General features: G+C 38.8%; 1 protein-coding gene across 6 annotated transcripts in view; it reads right to left on the bottom strand.

Annotated features, from left to right (window-relative positions):
* The window catches only part of ENOX1 (ecto-NOX disulfide-thiol exchanger 1), a 706,159-nt gene that overhangs the window by 177,584 nt on the left and 502,684 nt on the right, over window positions 1-25,891 (bottom strand). For all 6 annotated transcript variants that reach the window (XM_036757464.1, XM_036757466.1, XM_036757465.1 and 3 more), the window contains one exon: window positions 25,064-25,297. In XM_036757464.1, the coding sequence (XP_036613359.1) occupies window positions 25,064-25,297 (234 nt within the window). The remainder of the gene's footprint in view (window positions 1-25,063; window positions 25,298-25,891) is intronic.

The raw sequence follows: 25,891 nt of genomic DNA, 5'->3' as shown, positions 1-25,891 counted from the left end.
ACATATTATGGAATAGAATTAGTAGCCTTCATAAGGTATTATTCACATTACAGGTAATATGCAAAGTTAAACTCTCACAATTATATTAGCTTTACTTTTCCTATGGATAAATTTCACATTCTACTGAATTAAATGATATTTGGACTGATATATTTAGGTGAATTTGAAACCAGTTGACTAGCCGGACTGAAAGAATAGTCACTTAAGGTTTGAGATCGATTCAAGTTTTCGATCCTTTGAAGGATTTCTTCATGGAAGACAGATAAGATTTGCCCTACTTGGCCCCAGAAGGCAGACCCAGAAGCAATGGTTAGAAACTGAAAAGAGATAAATTTAAGCTTCATATAAAGAAAAACTTCCTAACAATTTGAGTTATCCAAAAGTGAGATGGGCAGCCTCTGAAGGCAGTTGATTACCCCTTAAGATGTCTTCAAGTAAGGGCTGAATGAGCCCCTTGGGTAAATGGAAGAGAGCAATTCGGTGACTGATATTTTGTACTATTTGTAGTCCTTTGGCCATTCTCATTTATAAATGCCTATTAGAGGATGTTTCTCAACTAGATGACCTGCCCAGCTTCCTCTGTGCCACTGCTACTTTTTCCTGCTTTTTGAATTTACGCTGCTTGTAATCTCCTACCATCCTCCTCCAAAGTGGTTTACAACTGAGTTTGTATTTTAAATGCCTATTGGCTTTGGCTGCCATGTCTCTCTGGGTGAAGGAGGGTAAGGCATTTTCTTGTTAACTCAGGGTAGTGGGGACTGGCACATTCACATAGTATATTAGCATGTTTGGCTAATTCAGGTTCATCACATGAAAAGAAGGAAGCCATGTATCCCTGAGAAATGGGCCTTGATCATTTGCCTCTATGTTTGCCTTTTTTTTTTCCATTCTAGGTAAAGGGATCGGGCCTTCTGAACTTGTGAGTTTCCAAAGATCAGGAGAGAGGAAGAGAGAGAATTCAGATTTCCTAGGGTCTGGGTTTTGCAGTTAGTACAACACTGGGGCCCACAGAAAGAGGGCAATGACCTCTGGGACCCTGCCCAGATGTAGCTGAGACGAGAACACATCTAGGAGTCCATACTGCATCTAGATGCGAACAAGATAGGGTCAACATAATGGAAGAACTGAGCTAAGTTTGAGCCTACTATCCCCAGAAACTGAGATTATATAAGGAACTGCTGTGGAGGATAATATTTGTTTTACTTTTGATATACTATGTCTTCCACATAAATTTGTTGTTGTGATTGTTTAGTTGTGTATGTCTCTTTGTGACCCCCACGGATCACAGAATGCCAATACTGTCTGTGGGGTTTTCTTGGCAAAGATACTAGAGTGGTTCGCCATTTCTTTTACCAGCGGATCCATACATTAAGTGACTTGCTCAGGGTCATATAGCTCATCAGTGTCTGAGGCTGGATTTGAAATTAGGTCTTCCTGACTCCAGGCCCAGTGAGCTATTTACTGAACCACCTAGCTGCCTCTCTTCCAGGTAAATATCCCTTTCTAAAAGCTAACTGGCAATAAGTCATTGAATGGAGCTGGGGTTCTAGTCACTGGCACCTAACAGACAAAGAAAAAAGGCAATAGGGGCTTGAGACAATGACCCTATAGAAGAGGCACCCTAACTGGAACCTTGAGATGGCAAATGTGGTTGGACAGATATTGAGATAGCGAGCCCAGAGCATACTCACTATATCAGCTTCTGGGCTCATTTGGCTTTCTCATTCTGGAGACTATTCTTTGAGGGGAATACTATACATTTGCAAAACTTCCCAGGAAATTGTCATAAGTGAGGTAATATTATCATTGTCTTTTTACATTTCCCTATAGTTTGGCATTGATGGTTTATTTGAATAAGTAAGGGTGAGCCTGCTGCAATTATGTATAGTATTTTCTCTGCTGAGGCAGACTAAACCAAACCCACCTACGAAAAATCCTAGCTTACTCATCCATCACTTATATAGGATACATGAATAACGATTTGCATACCATTATTGAGAAATACTTCTTCAAAAATTCCAACTTCAGAAAATTCAGAATTTCAGCAAAATGGGTATTCTTCCACTAATGAAGACTGTATTTTTTTTATGACTTAAGAGTCATACCCTTGGTTAACAGGGTAATAAGTCCATAGGAATTTAGGCTCTCTGTAGGTAATAGACACATGGTCTGTCACTAGACTCATACTTGAGGCCTTTCTCGTTTTAGTAGAATCTGCCAGCACATTTGCTCTGCAAGCAAGGACCTTTAAGAATGCAAGGTTACCTCCAGAGATCAGTGAGGTAATAGGAGATGACTTAAGGGATGTCATAAATTATCAGCATTCCTATCTAAAACCAACAAAGCCTAGAAACAAGAAAGAGTGGAAAATCCCATTCAGAATTATGACAGAAGCTATAAAATAATTGGGAGTGTATCTAACCAACAAGATTCATCTAGGGATTATATGAATCTAAAAACACTTTTTGTAGAAATACAGACCTAAGAAACTGGAGAAACTAATTTCTCATGGGTAGATTGAGCCAATATAAATAAAAGTGACAATATTACCTAAGTTAATGTACTTATTTAGTGCTGTACCAAACTCCCAAAAGAATATTTTATGGAGCTAAAAAATTTTATAGCACTAACAAAATGCATATGGAGGGATGAAAGGTCAACAATCTTAAGGGTAACGATAACAAAAAATTGGAAAGAAAAGGGGCTCTATCAGTACCAGATCTCAAGTTGAACTACAGAGCAGTAATCATTAAAAATATTTGGTACTGGTTCAAAAAAGAGAGAGAAGTTGATCGGTGAAACAGATTAGGTACAGACCACATATCAAGATAAGCTCCAAATGGATATATGATCTACATATAAAAAGGTCACATCACAAAGAAATTAGAGGAGCAAGGAAGAAATTAACTTTTCAATCTATAGATAGGTAAAGAGTTTATGACTAAGTAAAAAAATAGGTTTACATGAGATAAAGAATTCTGATAACATAAAATTTTCAAATTTTTGCACAAACAAATTTAATGTAATAAAAATTTGAAGGAAAAGAGATAACCGGAAAATTTTGTCACAAGTGTCTTTTTAAAAATAATATTTTAGTTTTCCCAATTGCATGTAAAAACAATTTTTAGCATTCTTTTTTTTTTTAAATTTTGAGTTCTAAACTCTTTCTCTCCCTCTTCCTCCCCCTCCCTGAGATGGCAAAAATTTGATATAGGCTATACATGTACAATCATGAAAAACATTTCCATATTAGTTATGTTGTGAAAGAAAACAAAGACCAAAAAAAACCACCAAACCCAACACACAAAAAGTGAAAAATAGTAAGCTTCAGTCTGCATTCAGAATCCATCAGTTCTTTCTGTGGATGTGGATGTCATTTTTCATCATGAATCCTTTGGAATTATCTTGGATCATGTATTGCTGAGAATAGCTAAGTCATTCATAGTTGATCATTGTATAATATTGCTGTTACTGTGTACAATGTTCTCCTGGTTCTGCTCACTTCGCTCCGCATCAGTTCATGTAACTCTTTCCAAGTTTTTCTGAAATCAGCCTATTTGTTATTTCTTCTAGCACAATAATATTCCATCACAATCATACACCACAACTGTAATATGCACCTTTGACAAAGGTCTCATACCTAAGATATATAGAAAACTGAGTCAAACGTATGAGACTAAGAATCATTCCTCAATAGATAAATTGTTAAAGGAATAGAGGAGGAAATCCCAGCTACCAACGATCATGAAAAAAATGTCCTACATCATTAATAGAGACATGCAAATTGAAGTAACTTGAAGTTCCACTGCAAATCTATCAGACTGTTAAAGATAACAAAAGAGAAAAATGACCAATATTATGGGAAAACAAGTACAGTATTTATTAGACTGCTGATGGAGCTATAAATTGGCCTACCCATGTGGAAAGTAATTTGGAACTAGGACCAGATCAAACCATTGATATCCTTTGACTCAAACATATTACAACTAGCCTATGCCCCCAAAGACGACAAACAAATTTTAGAAAGGATCTATATATACAAAGATATTTATAGTAACTCTTTTCATGAAAGCCCCAAAAGGAGTTTCTTCCTGTTGGGGCAGACTCATTGTGGTATACAAATATAAGGGGAAATTACTGTGCCAAAAGAAAAGATGAAATGGACGATTTCAGAGGAAACAAGTAAGACTTTTATGAACTGATGCAAAGTGAATCAAACAAGAACAACTTATACAAGGATAACAAAATTTTACAGAAAAACAACTTTGAAAAACTTTAGAACTCTGAGCAATGCAATGAATGATAAACCATGAGTCCAAAAGAATAGAGATGAAATGTGCAACTCACTTCCTCCTAAAGAGGTGATGAACTCAAAATAGAGAAAGAGATAGACATTTTTAGACATGACTAATGTGGAATTTTGTTTTGTCAGATTATGTGGCTACGTATTGAAGCATTTTTTTTTCAGGGTTTGATTTTTCAATTGGAGAGGAGGCAATGGGAGGGACTGACTAATTAAAAATACCTGTTACTTGAAAAATGCTAAATTATTTTAAAAGGTATTCCTTAAAAAGATGTATTTACCTATGACATATATTTAGGTGTATCTGCACTACCAGAACTTTTTTTCTACATGTATCTTCTTGGGTGGGTAATGATGATTTGGTTTAGAAGGTATGTCCAATAAAGGCATAATTTCATTTGCTGTTAAGAAGAAAGTTGCTTAAGAAAATGCATTGGCAACATAGATTATGCTTGCTGTTCCACACTGAAGGGTAGGTGACGTTACTGATATATGGTCACAGGATATGTAATTTGACTTTTCTTTCAGGAGGAAGGATTGATTTTTAGGGGTGTAACCTGGCTTTGGAACAGAAGTTTCCAATTAAACTAGTGAGTTGGGGTATGAACCTGAGAACCTGGGACTTTTTTAACCTCATGCTTTCATCAACTGATGGCCTAGAATTGCCCATCCTGGACACTGAAAATGAAGCAGACAAGTTTTCTTAAATCTTATCCCACTAGCTCAGGCAAAGTAGCTCACATAACTTGGTTAACTTTAGAAATTCAGTTTTAAGTTCAACCCTTGGTGAACTCAGAGGTAGTGGTTTCTTAGCTCATTCCATGAACCAAAGCAGCTCTTATAAGGAAAAATCCATCATATAACTTAACATTATGTTCAGCCCATGGAGGGAATCGTAATTTAGCATTATGTTGGTGAGAGACCCATTGCAACAGTTACAGTCAGAATAAATTCTGTCTCCCTCACACACTCTACCTCTCACCCTGCCAACAGATGTTAGGAGAATGGACCTCTGAATAGACAGCAGAGATAAACCAAATGTTTATAAGAAATCCTTTAAAAATGTTTACCTCTAAGTGCTTTTCTTTTTCTTTCACTATAACTCTCCCCTCTTTCATAAATACATAAAGAAAATTATTAGCATTTTGTTATAGACCCAATACATGAAAATAATATCCCTCATCTTTCTTTCAGCTGCATATAGTTATTTTGTCTCTTTCTTGCTCTCATAGGATTCACAAATATGCTATTTTACTGTTAGAACATTTAACAGGCAAATAGAACTTTGATTGATACAATGACATTCCAATTAAATTGGACTTGCATTAGTTAAGGCATGACGAGTAACATCAGTTAACATTTGTTGGGACATAGGGGGTAGTTTTAATTTATATTAATTAAGAAAAAAAACCCAGTAAGTTTCTTGATGGTTACATGAGCACATCAGGAGAGGCCAATTTCAATACCCAATTGTAAATTTAATTTTTTATTTGGTAGAAAGATAATTGAGAAAGCAGAGAACAATATAAACTAATTTAAATAGGATCTGCATTGTAGCCTTATTAAAGATTTTCATTTAGAAAGATACTAATATTGCTCGTAAGAATCACATCAAAGGTACACTCATAAAATTTCCAAATACATTTTCTGAACATGCCTAGGTACAACCTTAGTCATGAGATCTCTTTAAAAATTCCAAGCAGAAGTTCTTTCCTGTACTAAATTCTCAAAAAAAGTATTTAGGGGACATTTTTCTCTCAGTGAATTACATTTGATGTAATTTAGTTCTGGCCTTCACCACATGATGCCAAGGTTACTAGAACATCCTCACAGCTGGCCTCTCTGCCTCCAGTCTCTATCCCCTCCAATCCATCATGCACATTATTGCTAGATAAATCTTCCTTAAAATCCATTTCTATTGTGGCATCTCTTCTCAAAAGGGAGAAGAAGAAAGGAAGGAAGAAAGTATAAGGGAAGGCATGGAAGTAGGAAAATGTACGATATGTTTGGTGTTAAGGCTGTTGAGTAGATAGGTTCGGATATGATGAAGATTTGATATAGAAGAGAAGTTGAAAATCTGGAGGGATAGGTTTGTCACCAAACTGTAGGGGACTTTGAATGTCAAATCACTTTTTCCTAGAGGCAATATATATGGAGCAACTGGTGAATTCTGAATAGTTTGTCTGTCTGAAAAGAGGAGGGTTGTGATGAAAGCAGTGTTTTATAGGAACTTGTCTATCAATACCAATAACAGGAGAAAGAGAATAAAGACACTGAGAATAATTAAGAATCCAATGCAATAGTCTATGCATGAAGAAATAAAATCTTGAACTTGGGGGGGGGTGACAATGGGAAAGGAAAAGAAAGAATGGAAATTAGAGACATTGCAAAGCACAGGTTATTAGGCTTTTTATGTGTCAGGGACATTTTCGCCAGTCTCGGTGAAGCCCATGGACCCCTTCTCAGAATAATGGTTTGCTGCCTTCATTAATAATTGTGAAAGATTGAGAAACACTAAATTTCAGTTAGATACTCATGAAAATAAAGATTTGATTTTTCCCATCCATGTTCAGGGATCCCCTGGAATCTGTAGACCTCATGTTAACAGCTCCCACTACAGAGGGAAAATCCATAGACTGATTGGAAAATTACTGGGTACGGGAGTGGGAGAAGAAGACTCTTAGGACCAAGAGTTTAGAACTAGAAGAGACCTTAGAATTCACAAAATACACTTCCCACCCCCATTCTGCTGATGAGTAAATTTAGGAACAAAGAAGTTACATGACTAAGCCCAGGATCACACAACTATTAAGTGTCTGGGTTAGAATTTGAACCCAAGTCCTTCTGAATTCAAATCCAGCGCTCTATTCACTATGACACACTACCTTTTAAAGAATGAAGGAGTCTTTAAACATGAATCCTAAGTTTAAGTAAGAAAGACGAGAATTGTGTTCATTTAAATAGGGATTTTAAGAGGTCTGGAAACGGTTTAGAGGGCAAAATAATGACTTTTATTTTGTGCTTATTGTGAATAGTGGAAAATGTTGATTTTGTGATAATTAGCAGGATACCTGGGTGGAAATATCAGAAAGGAAACTGGAAATGTGGGGCTCAAACTCAGATGAGAGTTGAGACCTGGAGAAAGAAATGGAGAGGTTGAAGCTACAGAGATTTAGATGAAATCTCCAAGGACCAGAGAAAGAAGAACCAAAGGACCTAGAGCAGAATATCAGAAAATGCCTAGAGGCTATATCCATGAAATGTTATTTTTCACTACTCACTAATATGCACCCTCCATTCTCAAGGGGCTAGTCCCCTCAGCCACCGGAATATACAACACTACCCCACCTTCTGCCCACCTTCTCCCTGACTTTCTTTGTGCTGTCCCTCTATGGAGAATGCCTTTCCCTCTCCCTTTCTAAGAAAATCCAACCTTCCTTGAGGGCCCAGCTCAAGTCCCAGATGTTTCTCCATCTAGAAAGAGGCAGTGGATAGAGCCATGGGCCTGGAGTCAGGAAGACTGAAGTTCAAATCCACATGATGATGATGATGATGGTGATGATGAGACCCTGAGCATGTCACTTAACCCCATGTTTCAGTTTCCTCAACCATTAAATTGGGCTAATAATAATGGCACATATCTCCCAAGATTGTTTTGATGGTCGAATGAGATATTTGTAAAGTGCTTAGCATAGCACCTGGAACACAGAAGATTTACATACATATTATTATTATCATCATTTTCATTATTACATTGATGAGCTCTAGGAACTTAGAAAAAATGATAAATGGATTTCAAAATAATTCGTTTCCCTTATAGTCCTGTGCATTTTATTTTAAATATTTAAAAATATAATTCTCAGAAATCTGTAAGCTTCACTAGACTGTCAAAGAGATCCATCTCTCTCGCTCTCTCTCTCTCACTCTCTCCCCTCTCTTTCTCTCTCCCTCTCTCTGTCTCTGTCTCTGTCTCTGTCTCTCTCTCTCTCTCTCTCACACACACACACACACGCGCACGCACAAGGTTGAAAACCTTTGGTGTAGTGGAAAGAGTGTTGGACACTGGGAAACAGAGGAAGATGTAAATTTGAATCCCAAGTGAGATAGTGTGTAACCCTGGTCAAGTCACTCAGTCTCTCTCAGCCTGTTTTCTCACTTATGAAAAGGGGACAGTAATAACCCAGGTTATTGTGGGACTCAGACGAGAGACCATATGTAACGGCTTTGGCAAACCTCAGGTGCTTTATAAATGCCATTCTTCTTCTTACAGTATAGCTTCTTATTGTGGTATAACCCAAAAAGTTTAGTAATTAGCAATCTCCTATGGCCTGCCCATTGTTCCATGCCTTGTCTTTCCCACTGGACTCTTAGAAGATGAGAACCTTGTCCTTTATTTCGTCAGTGCTGTGTATATAATAGATGACCATTAAGCGCAGGATGGCTGTTTGGCTTCCTGGTCCAGCCCTTTTAAATAGAGTCTACACTTGTGAGGTCAATGTAACAACTGTTTTAAACTCCAGATTGTTCCTGTGGCCCACTGGGCTTTGAGTTCCATCAAAAGTATTTAAATACTAGCAGCCCGCTGCTGACAGCCAGCAGGTGATCAGGGGCTAGAGAATTTTGGATGTCTTTTTAAATCAATCACATAGTTGAACCAAGATACTTTTCTTTCTGAATCGGTCAGAAGTGGTTAGTTGTAAGAACTAATTTAAAAAGTGAGGAAAAAGGATGCATTTTAACCTAATTAAAACAGTGAGCACCCCAAGCTGACATAAACATCTTTCATCAGTGCAAATAGATAACTTGAAAATAGATTTCCCAGAATAAATTTAAATCTACCACTTGCTCACTGGCCCACCTTCTCTATATTTTTATTTTTTATTACAATTAATTTCCTAATGTGTATTCTATGGTTAGTAAGAGACTGCCAGATAAAAATGAATGAGTAAAATTTGAGACAATCATGGTTAAATTATATTAATTCACCTGAGCTTGTTCTTTTTTCCCTCTCTCCTCCCCTTCCCCTTTCAGGCCCTTGAGGAAGTGATTAATATGTTCCAAATATGGAGAAAGCTGCATGGCAAGCACAATAATCAATACCCTTCGTCATCAGCCAGGCTGGAGTCGTCCCTCAAAATCACTTTGGAATGGTCACAACTTAAACGAGTGAGGAACGATGAACCAAATCATTATTTATAACGTAGCCGTTGATGAGAAACCTTCCAAACGGGGGAGGATTCTGGGAAGATGGCCCAGTAGGTCATAAAACTCCAAGCTCTCAAGATTTTCCCCCACGAAAGAGTTAAAATAGCACCTTAGGGCAACCAAAGTGTGGCTGGAGACAAAGAAGAATAGGGGCACAAACAGGATCTTCTGGGGACAGTTTGAGAAGATCTGAAGAAAAATCCCAGACCCTCCTAAGAGTAAACACCTCCAGGCTAGGTTCCGTTTTAACAACAAGGGGCAACCCCCTTAAACAACTAGCAGCAAGCCCTGGGGTTAGTTGGTCTGAGTGGCTGCCTTGGCCCCAGTCACTGGAACTTTTCACCCTGGGATAGTGAGAGGAGTTGGGCATTTGAGCCCTGGAAGATGGAGGGAACCTCTGCTGACTAGGAACACCAGACCCAGCTGTTGCTGCAAAGAGCGGTGGGGGCGGGAAGGAACCAGCACACGCCCGGTGAGTGAAGAAGCAGTGGGTCAGAAAGCCTCTGGCTGTGGGCACTTACAGGAGGTTGGCAGGTTTGGCTTTGGTTCCAGGCTAGAAGGAGGAACTGAAGATCTGGCGCAAGAGGCACCATTTCCCATACCCCAGGACTAGAGGTGATTACAAAAATGAAGTTATTACCACAGGGAAAAAAAATGCACAGGCAAAGGAGAAAGAATCCAACCATAGAAACCTATTACAGGAATAGAGATGACCGGGGTTCATCTTCAGAGGATGATACTGAAGTAAAGAAACCCCCAAAGAACAATGTCAAATGGTCACTTGCCCAAAAAGAATTTATAGAAGACCTTAAAGAAGACTCTAAAAATCAAATGACAGACACAGAGGAAAAACTAAAAAAAATCAAAATAATCCAAGAAAAACAAGAAGGTTTTGAAAGGAAAGTCAGCCAATTAGAAAAGGAGATCAAGAATATCAAGGAACAAGATGACACTTTGAAAATTAGAATTGGGCAACATGAAGCCAGTGAAATCATAAGAGATCAAGAAATAATTAAACAAAACATAAATAATGAAAAAATAGAAGAGAAAGTGAAACATAAGAAAAACAACAGGTTTGGAGAATAAATCAAGAAGAGAAAATATAAAAATAATCAGAGTAACCTAAAGTTATGCTCAAAAAAAGAATCTTGATACAATAATAGAAGAAATAATTAAAGAAAATTATCTTGGAGCATTAGAACAAGGCAGGGAAGTAGAAATAGAGAAAATCCACCCATCACCACTTAAAAGAGATCCTATGAGGAAAACTCACAGGAATATCATAGTCAAATTCCGAAATCCCCAGATCAAGGATAAAATATTAAAAAGCATCAAAATTAAAACAATTTAAATATGATGGTGCCACAGTTAGAATTACACAAGACCTAGCAGCAGAGACCTTAAAGGACCACAGGTCTTGGAACATAATATATTGAAGAGCAAAAGACCTGGGGCTCTGGCCAAAAATATCATACCCTTCAAATTTCAGTATTATCTTGAATGAAAAAAATGGACATTTGACAAACCCTCAGACTTTCAGGACTTTGTTAAAAAAATCCTGAACTTAATAGAAGATTTGACATACGAGAACCAAGAGAAACATAAGGTATATACTAAAGACTGATTCATAAGGGATTCATAAAGACAGACTGTTTACCTTTTATATAACATAAAATGTAAAATGTATGTCTAAGATTCTTATTAATAATTGTCAAGCTCATAAGAAAGAGAAGGATAAATCTGACTGTGATATGAATTTAAAAAGTAAAACCATTTAGAAACAGCTAAAAAAGAGTATTTTATACAAAAGAGGTGCAAGAGGAAGAAAGGATACGGAGGATTTAGATGGGGGAGGAGGGCTGGTAGTTCTATAGTAACCTACTTTCATCGGGAATGGGTTTAAGAGGGAACAATACATATGTATTTAGAAGAGTATAAAAGTCTTCTAAATTTAGAAGAAATAACATGGTAGGGGTATAGTGAAGGGGGAGAGGACAAGGGAGGGATTAGGAATTTTAGAGAGGAGGATGAGGGAATAGGTAAAGGAAGTTTAGATTAATGGGAATGGGGGGATGGGGAGGGATCCTTGGAGGGCGGAAGGCAAGTAATAGGAGGGCAAGCTGGTTGGTGGAGAAGCGGGGGTAGGCAAGTAATAGGAGGCTGATGTAGCAGGTAGAAGCAATACGGGAATAGTGGGAGGGATAGGAAACAAAAGATATGTACAAACATAACAAGGATCAGGAGTGGAGTATGTTTGGGAAATTATATGTCTATATATGCATGTATGTATGTATAAGTGTATGTATGTATATATCTGTATGTGTATGTATATATCGTGAAACATCTAAATTATATTGTAGCCTGCTAGGGGCTGGGGGAGGGGAAAAAAGAACAAAGTTTAAAAGTGCACAGCAGAGAATGAAAGAAAACACAAGGAAGCAAAGAAAAGATGGATAATTCTCAACACAAGGTGTATTATTTATCTTACAGGCTTTCTTGAAATGAAAATTTAGTGTTACATATTTTGAATCCCCTCCTATGTTCTGCTATGCACATGGCATGCTTTTTTTCTTTCTTACTTTATAATTAAGCTTTAATATTCAAGTTTATTATATGTTTTTGTTTCTTTTCTCTATTTTGTATTTGTGCTTCGGTAAAATAAAATAAAAAAAATGTTAAAAAAACCTACCAAATGTACCTTCATGATCTTTTATTTCTGGTTATTTGGATCCTTTTTCATTTTCATTTAACTTATTTACTTGTTTTTCATTTTCTAGGGAGGGGCTTTTAGCTTAATAGTTGAGAGTTACTTTGTTATCTTTCTTCATATTTAAGACACATTTCTCTTTATTGCCATAGAAACCCAGCATCTAGCTTATGAGTACTGTCATTATAGTGAGGCAGTTTTCATGGTTCTGCCATCTGTATGCTCCTCTTCATGTAATAAAGCAAAAAAAGAATTCTACAGCCTGGGAACAGAAGGGATTCTGACCTGACTTATCTGACCATCCCCTAGGGAGGAAGGGAAGGTAATTAGTTCTCATGTTCAGCCAATCATAGTATTTCCTCTCAATACAGTGGTTAAACAGGTGGCAGAAAATTCTGGCCAGGGAGTGAGGTCAAGATACTCGTCCTACACCAAACACTGTAAGATGCTGTTCTGTGCTTTCCCCCCACTTTGCAAGTATCCTGTATCTCTGATCAAAACGAGGTACACGATGATGCCAAAACACACTTTCTCACCAGCCTTTACTACCACCTGGAATAGTCTTTCTTCCTGCTCTTATTGATCTCCTGTTTATCCTACAAATCTTCAACGTCACTTTCTTCACAAAGTCTTCCATGAATCTGGTTTATAACAACTGGCCTTCTTTGACTTTAACTGATACTTTATTTTGTAACTCTCTGAAGCACTGATCATGTAATGTTATACATCTTAGGTACTGGTTTCAGTCGTGGTGCTAGACTAAGCACCATGAGGTCAGGAGCAATGTTTTATCTAGAGTTTGGATCTCCCCCAGCACTGGGTACAGAGCTCTGAACACAGGATGTATCTAATAAATTTCTGATACATTTCAATAATCTCAATAAATGGATGTTTTTAATATATATTTATATTTTATATATTACACACACATATATTTGAGTTAGATACAGTACAGAATAAAAAGGCCAACGACAAGACATTTCCACCCACACCTGGTCCTAACCTATGTTTTGCCACTGGACCCAGGTGACTCCAGAGGAGAAAGTGAAGCTGGTGACTTTGCACAGCCCTCCCTCACTTAAATCCAATTCACTCATATGTCATGGCATCATCTCCCCGATGACATGGTCCTTTTTTTGAGGATGAAGGATAAGACAACAACAATACCTGGCATTTTCTATCTAGGGTGGTAGTCAAACTACAGTTGCAGTGAGTCTCTGTAAGGATGACATTCTCCCTCCTTTGTTCCTCATAGAGAACTGTTCTCACACATCTTGCTTTAGTTCTATTATTATTATTAGTCAGTGGTATTACGCTGGTACAAGAGTGAATATGCTGTTGATAAAATTACCTAGATTTTAGATATGTCTTTCAAAAATTATCTCACGTTATTCTTATAGGAAAATCAAGAGATATCAGCTACATAGGGTAGATTTGGATTTACTCGTCTAGCTGGGCCCAAAGCATAATCATTAAAGGGCTCAGTGTCATCTTGGCGGGGGGGAAGGTCTCCAGTGAAGTATCTGGGTATATAATAGGCTATGCTCTGTTTCATATTTTTATCAACGAATTGATAAAAATATATGTGATATGTTAATGAAATCTGGAAATGACACACAGAAGGATATGCATCATACTGGATAACATCTGGCTTTGCAACCCATCTTGCGAGTTAGAGCACCTGGTCAAACCCAGTCAATGAAATAAGATAGGTATAAATATAAAGATTCAAATTTGGTTTCAAAAGATCAGTTTCATAAGTACAAGATGAGGGCAAGAAGGGGAGGCACAGCTAGGCAGTAGTTCACCTATAAAGCATCTTCACATTCTGTAATGAGAGGCAGCAAGGCATAGTCGATGATGGAGGTGGGAGTCAGGAAACCTGACTTTGAGTCTGCCCTCTGACGCTTCCTAGTTGTGAGAACATGAGAAAGTTCCATCATTTCCCTGGTGCCCGGTTTCCTTGGTTTACAAAGTGAGGCTAATAACAACTGTTGTTATTAGGTTGGTCATGTGGCTCAAAAGAGATAGTCTATATAAAACATGTTTTAAACTTTAGAGAGCTCTAAAACCATCATTTCTACAGGGTGTTCCTAAAGTCTGGATACATAGGCAAAATGCATATTTTCAAGAAATGAAATGAAGGATATTTTCAACAACATTTTATTTACTTGGAATATTAACAGATAACATCTTCAATACGATTTCCATCATTTGTGATGCAAAGGTTGGTGTGCTTCGCAAATGCAGTAACTCCACACTGCTGTCAATTTTAGCACATTCACTCTTTATGCATCTAGTCAAGTGTGTTGCACCTGTGATTTTTATTGAATACACCTTCTCCTTTAGCACACCCCAGAAAAAGAAGTCAAGGGGGCTAAGGCCTATTAATATTCCAAATATTTCAAAATATGCATTTTTGCCTATGTGTCCAGACTTTAGGGACACCCTGTATAATAGTAACTGTTATTACTTAGTAGGCTACTTGTTCAAGATGATTTGAGTGTGAGACACGGCAGCCAGAAAAAAAACTAAACTAATTCAATCTGTCTTATTCTACATTGAGAGAGGTGGGCTTCATAAATATGGAGGTGATAGTCCTACTGTATTCTACCCTAGTCAGACTACATCTGGAGTATTTTGTGCAGTTGTGATCACCATATTTAAAAAAAGAGTATCGATGAGCTGAAAAGGAAAGCAAAAAGGACGGTGAAAGCCCTTTTCTTCAGCCATATGAGGACTATTTAAAGGAACTGGGAGTATTTAGTCTGGAGAATAGAAAACTTAGAGATATGAGTGCTATTTTCAAATATGCAAAGGGCTTTCACATAGTCAAACAAAACAGGACTAAACTGGTTATTCTTGAATCCAGATGGCAAAACTGGAAGTAATTGCATGAAAATTACAAAGAGGCAGATTTAGGACTAAGAAAAAACTTTTGGACAATTAGAGCTAGCTTAAAGTGGAAAGGGATTCCTCAGGAGGCAGTATATTCCCCCTCCCTTGAGGTCTTTAGTCAAAGGCTTCTTATGCATAATGGAGAGAAAATTATTGCTCAGGTATGTATGGGACAAGATGGCCTTGGATTTTCCTTCTAACTTTAGTATTTGGTGTTACATGGTTGACAAAAATGACTGCAGTTCTAGCAATAATAAGGAAGGATGGTATCCAAAAAAGGGGAAAGATAATGGTATCATTAGACTGTTGAGATGAGACATTTGGAGCACTGTGTCTACTGCTTAGTTCATTGTTGTTAAGAGGTATCTTGACAAAAGAAAATTGTGACTAAAGGAAAGGATTGCTCACAGGTTTTCTTCTTGGAGAGGCAAACAAAAGCATTGGTGGAACTGGTTTCATCATGTGGCCCAAAGCAACGGGAATCACATTTCCGTGAGACATTTGGTCATTTGCAGGAAGCAAAAAAGATTAGCATGAAATAATCATATCTTACGCATCAACATCTGTTCCAGGGGATGAAAAGGTAGAGAAATTCTAAGAACTTGTCCAGAACTTGACAGAATACATTTTGATACTGACTCAGTGACTTGAATGCAAAAGAAGACAGAGAAATAAAGGCTAGAAAATAAGACTCAAGTTTCTGAGACTAAAGAAGCCAATGGTTAATAAACCAATCCCATGAATAGTTTTTCTCAGAGCTGAAAAGTGTTAGGTATGGCTAACATGCGCAGCTAGGTGGTGCAGCAGATAGAGCACTGGGCTTAGCGTTAGGAAGATTCATCTTTGCAAGTTCAAATCTGGCCTCAGACACTTACTAGCTGTGTGACCCCGGGCAAGTCACCTAACCTTGTTTACTTCCATTTCCTCATCTGTCAAATGAGCTGGACAAGGAAATGGCAAAGCACTCCAGCATCTTTGCCAAGAAAACCCTGAATGGGGTCATGAAGAGTCAGATATGACTGAAATGGCTGAATAACAATGGCTAACATAAATACACACAAACAAAAAATAACAAAATGGATTACATCTTAATAGATAATAAATTACTAGTTACTGATAAGTTGCTGATAATAAGTGAGAAAGAGAAAAAACTCCCAAAGACAAAGATTTGACCTTTATCACCACCATTTCCTACAAAAGTTTATTCAATGTAAAGCAGTCACCACAAAAACAGGCTAAGAAACCACTTTAGCCAACAAATGATTATTTCTTTGTCAAGGGGGAGATATAACAGGCAAGGAAAATATCAACTTTAAGATGGATGCTGAAAAATCACAATATTATTATCAATAGCAATGTCATTTTATAAAACAGTGAAAGCAATGGAAGAAAAAATAAATCTAAAGAAAACATGGAGTAAGAACCAAACGAGCCATATCATCTCAAGAGCATTCACAAATGCAACTGATTCAAAGAGCACAAATAGACTGAACATGGAACAGAGCTTTCTAGACTTCTGTCATTGTGAGTAATCAAAGGACTCCGGGGATGTAACATTTCAGCAACTACTCAGCTACACGGAAAACTAGAAACGGCACTCAGGAGGGTAAAAATTGGGCAGAGTGATTGGGGCGGGCTAAGAACACACACAAAGAAAAAATCCATGTTGAAAGTAACACTGTCTTTAATGTACTGAGGAACAGCTGTACATAGATCATGAATAAGAACATAAAAGGAGATGAGTTTGTCATGTCACATGAGTAAGGGAGAACTAACGAATGACCCTAGAGCTTCACTGGTACTTTCCAAAAGTAAAAAAGCATCTCCAGCATCCCCTGTAGAGGATCTGTACATTACCATGGGAAAATAATAGCACAGAACGAGTAGATTTGGTTGTGATCTGAACCAAACCCCCCTGATGAGACCATAATTTCATGGAAGCCATAGATCCATTAAAACAACAGGTTGTGTCCTGAGTTGTGCAACTAGGATAGTAAAGACACCTTAACCTGTAATATAAAAAGAACGACTGAAGAAAATGGATAGATTTGGTTTCCTCCATTGGGTAAAGTGGCTGAATTAAGTGATCTCTCAAGTTCCTTCCAACTCAAGGATTCTATGATTCTAAGTTTGAAATTTATGAGGTGAAGGTTCATTGTTAGCACACGCTTTCTGCTAATGCAGTCTTGGTTTCTGTTACATGGATTCCTATGGGTTACTTCATTCCTTTGCATCCCCTGTTATGATGATCTGGGGGACAGCTAAGAATTCAAGAAATATATTTAATCAACAAAGATTATTCGACTTTGCCTGATTAACTTGAAATGAACAAATAGATCTAAGAGTTTTGTTTTTTTTTTACAGTGGGCTTACATTTATTCATTTGTTAAGCAGAGTATTCTGCTAGGCAGAGGGGAAGAAACAAGAGATCCAGAGTTTAAATAAGACACAATCCCTACCCTTACGGAGTTTACAATCCACTGGAGGCATGTGACAGAAACACAATTCACTATAGTACTCAAAATTATATAAGTGTAGAGAGGTACAAGGCAAAATGCCAAGTGCAGACTCAGGGAAGTGTGAACAATAGACTTAAGTGGGGAAAACAGAATATTGCCATATGAGGGTAACTTGTAGACTGAGATACACGGGATCAGGGTGTGTGTGTGTGTGTGTGTGTGTGTGTGTGTGTGTGTGTGTATGTGTGTTGGATTTATTCCCAGTTGCTGGTTCTCTTATGAATTTAACCAGATTGATACAGTAGAAAGAACACTAGACTTAAAAGTCAGAAAATCTGGTTTTCTAGCCCCAATTTCAATTTAAAAATGCTCGTTTCTACATGTTCGATCCTAGGTAAATTGTTTCCCCGATCCAGGCCTCAGTTTTCTTGTTTGTGAGAGAAGGGGGTTGGGCTATGTGGTCTCTAAGCCCTTTGTGGCTCTAAGCCCTGCACTTCCATTATTTTAATCCCTTCCTTCCTTTCTACACTGAGGAGCCTCCTGTTCCCTGGCACCATTCCACATAAGTGTATTCCTGCCTGAGGAGACTTAGACAACCTTAGTCCATTCACCAAATCTATTCCACCTGCTTTTTTTTTTTAAGTTTTGAGTTTCTTTGCCTCTGTGCAAGCACTTATTCTTTTCCTTCCCCCAACACTTCCATTCAAGAGTAGTTAGCAATACTTAGTTTGGGAACTGCCTGAGCCAACAGAATGCAAACTAACTACAGGGTATCATGGATAGGCAAATGAACATAGAATTAAAAAAATAAATAAAAAAATGAGATGTGCCAAAAATAGAAGAGGTCAAGCACAGTGTAGATGACTGCTTGTCAGGAAGGCTATAGTGGGTTATACTATAATCTATAAGTTATCATATTATATTATCATATTAGAGCAAGTTATATCATCATGTTGTAGATTCTTCGGGGGTTTAGGTGAGACTAGATGAAAATAAAGTCATCACCAAAGTAGAGGCCTGGTGCCTGTAGGCTAATATTAATAATGATAACTGGCATTTATAGAGGTCTGAGGTCTCCTCTGAGTGTCAGATTCTGCGATTCGGTGATAACGACTACACTGTGTGGGACAGGAGAAAAGATAGGGGAGAGGGTGGGGGGAGAATCTCTGCAATCTAATGAAATCTAAATGGATCAAATGAGACAATATCCGTAAATTGATTAGTACAGTACCTGGTAGGCATTTAATAAATGCTTGCCCCCCCCCTCCAATTTCTACCGAACTCCTATTGAGCTCAAACACTATCAATAGAACAATATAGGTGTGTGCTGGTAAATGTTTAAACATCCAGGCTTGGGGGAGAGGAGAGAGAAATAGGTACATACTTTTAAATTTAATCTGACTAATAACATTGATTATAATATGGACAATCAACAAAACAATAAATTAATATGTAAAGACTGATGATTTCTGAGGTGTAAATGTTCTCATTGAAAATTTAACAATGTGATCTCTCCATCCTGTTAGCTCTGGCTCAACACACTCCTGCGTCCCACAGCTACTAAGTGTCTAAGGCAGGATTCAAACTCACATCTTCCTAACTAGAGCTGAACATGATAAATAAGGTTGCTGAGGTTTGTTTATAGTGTCTTTGTTTATCTGAAGAAAGGCATAGAAGATAAAATGCTCTGCTGGGCATTATACAAATCCCTTTGGAGAGTGGACAACAGGAAGGTTGGTACTTGGTCATCTGGAAAAGGCATTCAATGGATGTGGAGTCCAATGGAGTCACTTAGTAGTTAAGTGGGGCAAATAGGTGGTGCCATAGTGCACAGAGCACTAGGCCTGGAGTCAGGAAGACATCTTCCTGAGTTCAAACCTGGTCTCAGACACTTACTGGCTGCGTGGCCCTGGGCAAGTCATTTAACCTTGTTTGCCTCAGTTCCCTTATCTATAAAATGAGCAGGAGAAGGAAAGGGCAGACCACTCCATTATCTTTGCCAAGAAAAACCCAAATGGAGTCATGAAGAGTCAGACACAACTGAAAACAACTGAACAACAATAAAAGTAGTTGAGTGACTTTGGGAAAATCATAAATTGCCCTGAGCTTCAGAGGTGGCAGCTTCCTCATCTGCGTGATACATGTAATACTTACATAACCTACCTCATGGGACAGAGGTGAGGGAAGAGCTTTCTCAACCTGAAAGTGCTACTTCTATGAATGTAAGCTATTTTTAATCGTATTATTTTCTCTTTCAAAGGAATTATATAAAGGCTTCGAAGCACCAGCCACTCAACTTTCCTCTAGCTTTGGTGTGAACTTAGAATTTAGGAGCAGGGTTAGGGATGCCTCTCAGAACCACTTCCACCTCTCTACCCGGCTAGCCTAAGAATAATGGGGAAGTATAGGCGATGGCCAGCTAAAGGGGAATTTTCACTGATTATCTACAGAGTTAATTGAGCTCTCAACTTCTGTGCTGCTCAGTTGAATGGAGAAGGGTGATAGCTCAATTCAGTTATGGAACTGCCTGTATCATGGGCATCTTTAGGGTAAAGTGACAAATTTGAAGTCAGAGGTTTGGGGTTCAAATCTAATTCTATACTTACTGCTGGTGCTAGCCTCCCCTGAACCTTGGCTCTGGGTGTTCTGGTCAGTGTGGTATAGGACAAAAGGACAGTGATTTGGAATCTGAAGATCTACTATTTATCTGTGTGACTTTGGCCATTTTCCTTTCCGGGACTCAGTCTATTCATCGATATAGGAGGAGTCTGGACTAGGTTAAGGTCTTTCCTAGCTCTAAATAATATAATCTTACAATCTTTGAGGTCTCTTCAAACTCCGAGATGCTGTGATTCCTGTACCATGAAAAACAAGAAAATGGAGTTGCATACAAGTTAGACTTCTTGGATGATAAATAGATTTCATTCAAAATGGCGTGCTCCTTCCTCCGTGAAGGTCAACGTAACCTGAAGCACTAACTTTCAAGGAGGATTATTCTCTTGTCTCTCTCCCTTCTTCCTGAGCAGGAGAACAGCATGAGCTTTGGGAGTGTTTACTTTCACATAAATATGGACAGCATTTTCAGAAAAAATACCTGCACCATTTTCTTCCTGCCTTGAATTTGGAAGGATCAGACTGCATCACATGAGATATAAATTAGAGTAATTCTCTGTGGATTACTATTGGTTCTGATCCAGGCTCCTGAAGTCTAGATAACATATCAGGTAATCCCAATAGCATTGCCAGGAAAACTTAAGACCCCGGGCTTAGGATTTAATTATTTGTTAGAACTATACCTGTTTCAGAAAGAAACTCTCCACTTTAAGTAATGAAAGATTAGTTGAAGCTTTCCAAAGGGGTGGGTGGGTGGGGGAATAAATGCTCTTACTAAAAGAAATCCCCAATGAATTAGTACCGTAATCTTTCCTTACTGTCTAATCAATCTCCTCTTTCCTTCCACACTCCAAAGAGGGGCTTCCTCCAGGGGTGGAGGTTATGTGCTAGAAGACACACAGAAATTCATTATCTCATCTGGCTGGTACCACTGTTTCCAATAAAGTGTAATTATGCTGTTATTGAGCTCTCTCTCTCTTTCTCAAAGCCATGTTGTAAACTTTTAGGTCCGTAAGCAGTTACTTTGCAGTCAGTCTTCATTAAGTGAAATGGTCTTAAAACACTGTCAATTTAATCATCTGGGTTCCCATTAATTTTTAAAAATCTCTATCAATGTAAGGAAGATTGGGTGATTCTGAGATATACACATAATAGAGCTCAAATTAAATGTGCTTGCTTTTGGCCTAGTCAGCAAGGCCTCCACTGGATGGGGTTACCCTATAGTGTTGAAATGCTTTAACACCTGTCACCACTGGAAAATTGCGTTTTTACATCTGCTACTGGTCAGCACTTATGGCCAGGGGTACAGGGTCACAATGGATGCCAACAAGAAAATGCAGATAGAAAATGGATAAAAGTTGATTTTGAAAAAAAATAAAAATCTCATATAAAAGTGGTAAAAAAAAAATGCTTCTTATAGCTGTTTGGTGCTAGAAGTGAACCTTTTTAACTATGTTTAAAATCTTCCTCTTCTCAGGGGGGAAAATCCAAATCCAATTAGGTGCTCTGCAGATTCTATTTAGGTTTCTTCTCTTCACCTTGAATCTTGACTACATTAAATATCCCCATATCACTAAAATCATCTTTGGGGAGCCAGTTACCCCAGTGCTCATCACCTGATTTTGCAGTGTTATAAAGAAAGGTAGGTGGGTTTCCTCTCAGTGATCCAGCCAATTTCCTGAGCAATTAACTGCTGTTTATATTCCAAGCTCGGTGCATGGGCTGAAATTGTCAGGCTCGATATTACCTGACTCTTGCCTGAGATGTATCCCCAGCCAGTTCAGCCTACTGTATCTTCCATCTATTTAAATTTCCAATCTGTTCTCTTCTCAAGGGATCACACCGTACTTGGCAAAGGTACAGCTTCGGAGTTCTGCAAATTATACTGATCTATACAAATATATAGTTTGGAAATGGCAAGCCTTGCAAATTACATTACCAAAATTCAGCTCCCAATTTGCTATACCCTAAAAAGACGAAGCAAGTACTGCTCCCTTGGAAACTTAGGGTCTGTTTTTCTGAAATGTCATTGGGCAGAAGAAGCACTAAGCTTGGGTGTAATACCCAAACGAGGAAGATCATGGAAAAAAAAACACACTCATTTTTTCAGCAACTTAAACCGAGACTGAAAAGAACCTAGTTGTGAGAAGTGGTTTTCCAAGCTGTCACTCCTGGGTGTGGACATGCATGAATACAAACAGTCTGTTGTGTAGATTATGAGTGTATAGTGCATCAGAAGCTGTAAATTTGGGATGTTTGCTACTGAGTCATTGCTTTATTTTTTCTTTTTAAAAAATCCAGTGTACAAAACTCACACTGAAATATTCCTGACTGGGATGAATTTGTTCCATCTGGGTAATTCCTTCCACTCCATACAGCAGGACCCCTTAATGAAAAAGTAGTGCTTTATTTATTTTTTTTAAGTGGTGCTTTTATCTACTGTCTCTGAGATAGCCAATGTCTGTGTCTGCAGTCTCTGTAAAGACCCCTCTTAGAATCAGGGGATACCAGAAGCTATGGACTTCAACTCTCTCATTTCACAGCTGAAGAAATAGGCTTAGGGAGGTTAAGTAACTTTTGCAAGGGTACAAGTAATTAAGAACCCAAAGTAGTATCTGAACCCATGTTCCCGGAGGCCAGAACAGTGAGTCCTGGAGAGTCCTAGAAACCACATGCTTTGAATGCAACCTGTTGTTTCAGTGTGACACCAACACAGCTGTCCATGGTGGCTTTCACCGGCCTGAACAGGAGGCATCTGGATACATGCCCTTTTTGCCCCATTCCTCCTCCCCTCCCCCAGCCCACCGAAAGACAGAGAAGATGTCTGAAGCTAAGTAATTCTTTAAAAAGTGATCAGTACATAATTTTTGCACACAGCCAATGTGGAAAGTTGCTTGTTTTGATTATACATGTTTGTAACGGGTTTTGTTTTTCTTGTGCTCTCAATAGGGAGATAAGGGTAAACTGGGAAGTAAGAAAACAGATTTTGGTTGATTAAATCAAAGAAAATATTAAAAAAAATTTTAAAGTGATCTACACAGATACTTGTTAGGGAATCCTCACAGGTACTGGTCTTCTTAAGTGTGAATCTAAACACATGGATATGAAGCCAGAAAATATTATCTCCAATAATGTGAAAGGGTTGACCGCATGTGAACAAGAGACTGTCTGAAATCTCCTCATCAGAGCATCTGCCTAGGACAAATGATGAGTGCTGTCAATTTTTCAGGTTTCCAAATAATAAAGAACCATCATCCATGGTTAAAGACAGTTTTCCTTGGCAATTGAGAAGCGCCTTGTGTCCACACTGCGCTCTCTCCTCTTCAGATTCATAGATTCACACACTCCTCTTTGCACAAGGTTGAGCCCTGGCTCAACCCCACCCTCTCTAGCCAAAGGCAGTTTCCCATTTTTGGGTTTCTAAGTTAGAAGAACAGAAATGGGACCCATAAGATCCATCCTCCCTCCATGAAGGTGCCCAGATTCAATCTAGTTGAGACTGTCAATACAATCGTCACAAAGGCCCAGATTGCTTATGAGTCTAGCCAATACGGCGAATCTTTAATAAACTTTGTTTTCCTTTGGTGAAAAAAAGAGCAAAAATGGGAAGATTACAGATTTATAGCTAGAAGGGAAGGAATGGAATAAGCATCGATATACCAGCTACTGTGCCAAGTGATTTACAAATATCATCTCACTGGATTTTCATTCCAACTCTGAGAGGTGAGGGTTCTTATCACCCTCATTTTATAGTTGAGCCAACAAAGGTGAAGTGACTTATCCAGAGTCACACATCTAGTAAAACGTCCGAGGCCACATTTGAACTCAGGGCTTCCTGACTCTAGGCAATGAACCACCTAGCTGCCTAGAATAGAAACCTGAAGACTGCTTTATCCAACTTCCTTATTTTATACATGAGGAAACCAAAGCCCATACTGATGACATAGCTTGCTCAAGGTCACAGAGTAAATAGAGGAGCTTGGATCTGAGCCTGGATCTTAAAATCTAGGGCTCTTTTCCCTATCTCCACACTGATCCTCCCTGGCATCCTGACTTCCTGGCTCTCCCAATCCCACCCCTTTCTTCTTTGTCCCTCCAAATCCTCATCATCTTTCAAGGGTCAGCTGAAGCTGTCCTTCACTTTTCTGACTCTCTTCTCCAGACTCCTCGTGTACTTACTGTTGATACCATGGAGCATCCTTACAGTTTAGTCTGCTGTGGGCCTGTATTGTTTTCTAATTATTTCTTGCATTAGTTCTATCTGTTCTACTGGACCATGGAGGGCAGGGGACCAGACGATGTTTTACATTTCTTCTATGCTCCCCCACAGCACCCAGCATGGAATTTAGTACCATAAGCACTTGTTGTTGAATCACTGTCGTGTAGGAAGAATTTTACAAGAACTGCAGGGACGCTGTGACCTGACCCACTGGAGTGGGCTGGATCTTGATGACTGAGATGCTTAGCAGGAAAAATACTATCAACGTTCTACTGAGCCATTATGTATCATGGGCCTGGCTTCCTCCTCATCTAAACTGAGCTCCTGTTGAGCATACACTTCATGAAGAATTTGGGTCAGAGTTCTAGGAATGAGCAAGGCTTCCCTCAGAGTGGTGATGATGGGGGGGGGGAGGTGGTGGTGGTTCTCTTTGTACACCATTGCTTCTTCTGTGTGCTTCCTATCTGGAAAATGCTTGCATCTAATCAAGAAGGCAAACCTGTAGGATTTGCTAATGTTGGAAATATAATTTCTTGCCTTCCTTCCTCAGCGTGGAATAAAAGCGGAGAGAATCAAGCCAGGACTGGGGGTTCATGTCTGGATTGCATCAACTCGTAAAGGATGAAGGAGAAGAAAAGAAAGAATAAGTCAGTCAATACCTTTTAGCTTTTCGGCCAATAATGTGGCTTCGTGTTCTGAATAATGCATTATTGCCGGAGGGGAGGGAGGACGAAGCCTGTCTTCTTCCAATTTGCGTCTGTGCCTTTCTTCCCTGGCCAACATCCTCTGTTTGCATTCCCATTCATAAAAGTCATCCCTGGCCTGAGCAAAATCCACATGAAGGCGACCAGAGTCCTTTTTGTCGGTGCTGGAGCCTAATCTCATGCGGTAACCTAGAACCAATGAACAAACATGTTAGATAACAAACAATACTCTCTACTGATTAGAAAGGACCTCGTTTCTGAGGCCCTTAAAGCACGGTAGGCACATCGCTTATTTCCTTCATGTAGCATTGCTACGTGGGTGGGGAACCATTATCACACTCCCCACCTCTAGAAGGTGAGACCAAGGCATTGTCAAGCTGAGCACCTTGCAGAGTTGGTAATAACGTCATAGGCAGGAAGAATTTTCAGAGGTCATGTAGAGCAGCCTCTAGCTTCCAAGGAGAGGTTTACCTAAACCACTGCCTATTCTATTTTTAACCATCTACCATGACAGAAATTCCACAGTGCTTGGACCCCTGAGCCACAACTTCATTACCCTAGAACATGTGCTGCTCCTGCTTCAATTATCTCTCTGCAGTTCCAAAAGCCACAATTACAAATGCTCTTAGGCAATGTTGCTTTATTTCCACTTATCCTCTGGGGGTGCTCGGGAAAAAAATATTTTACCTTCAACCAGGAGGTTTAACAAAAAGCTTTCCTAAAAGGCCCCACAATGGATCATCTGGCATGAAGCTTGGTATAAATAGCTCCTGCAACCTTTGA

Source organism: Trichosurus vulpecula, chromosome 4, assembly GCF_011100635.1.
Source record: "Trichosurus vulpecula isolate mTriVul1 chromosome 4, mTriVul1.pri, whole genome shotgun sequence".
In the NCBI taxonomy this organism is placed as follows: Eukaryota; Metazoa; Chordata; class Mammalia; order Diprotodontia; family Phalangeridae; genus Trichosurus; species Trichosurus vulpecula.
Note: the sequence above shows the minus strand (reverse complement) of the source record. Positions and strands in the feature narration are given on the sequence as shown.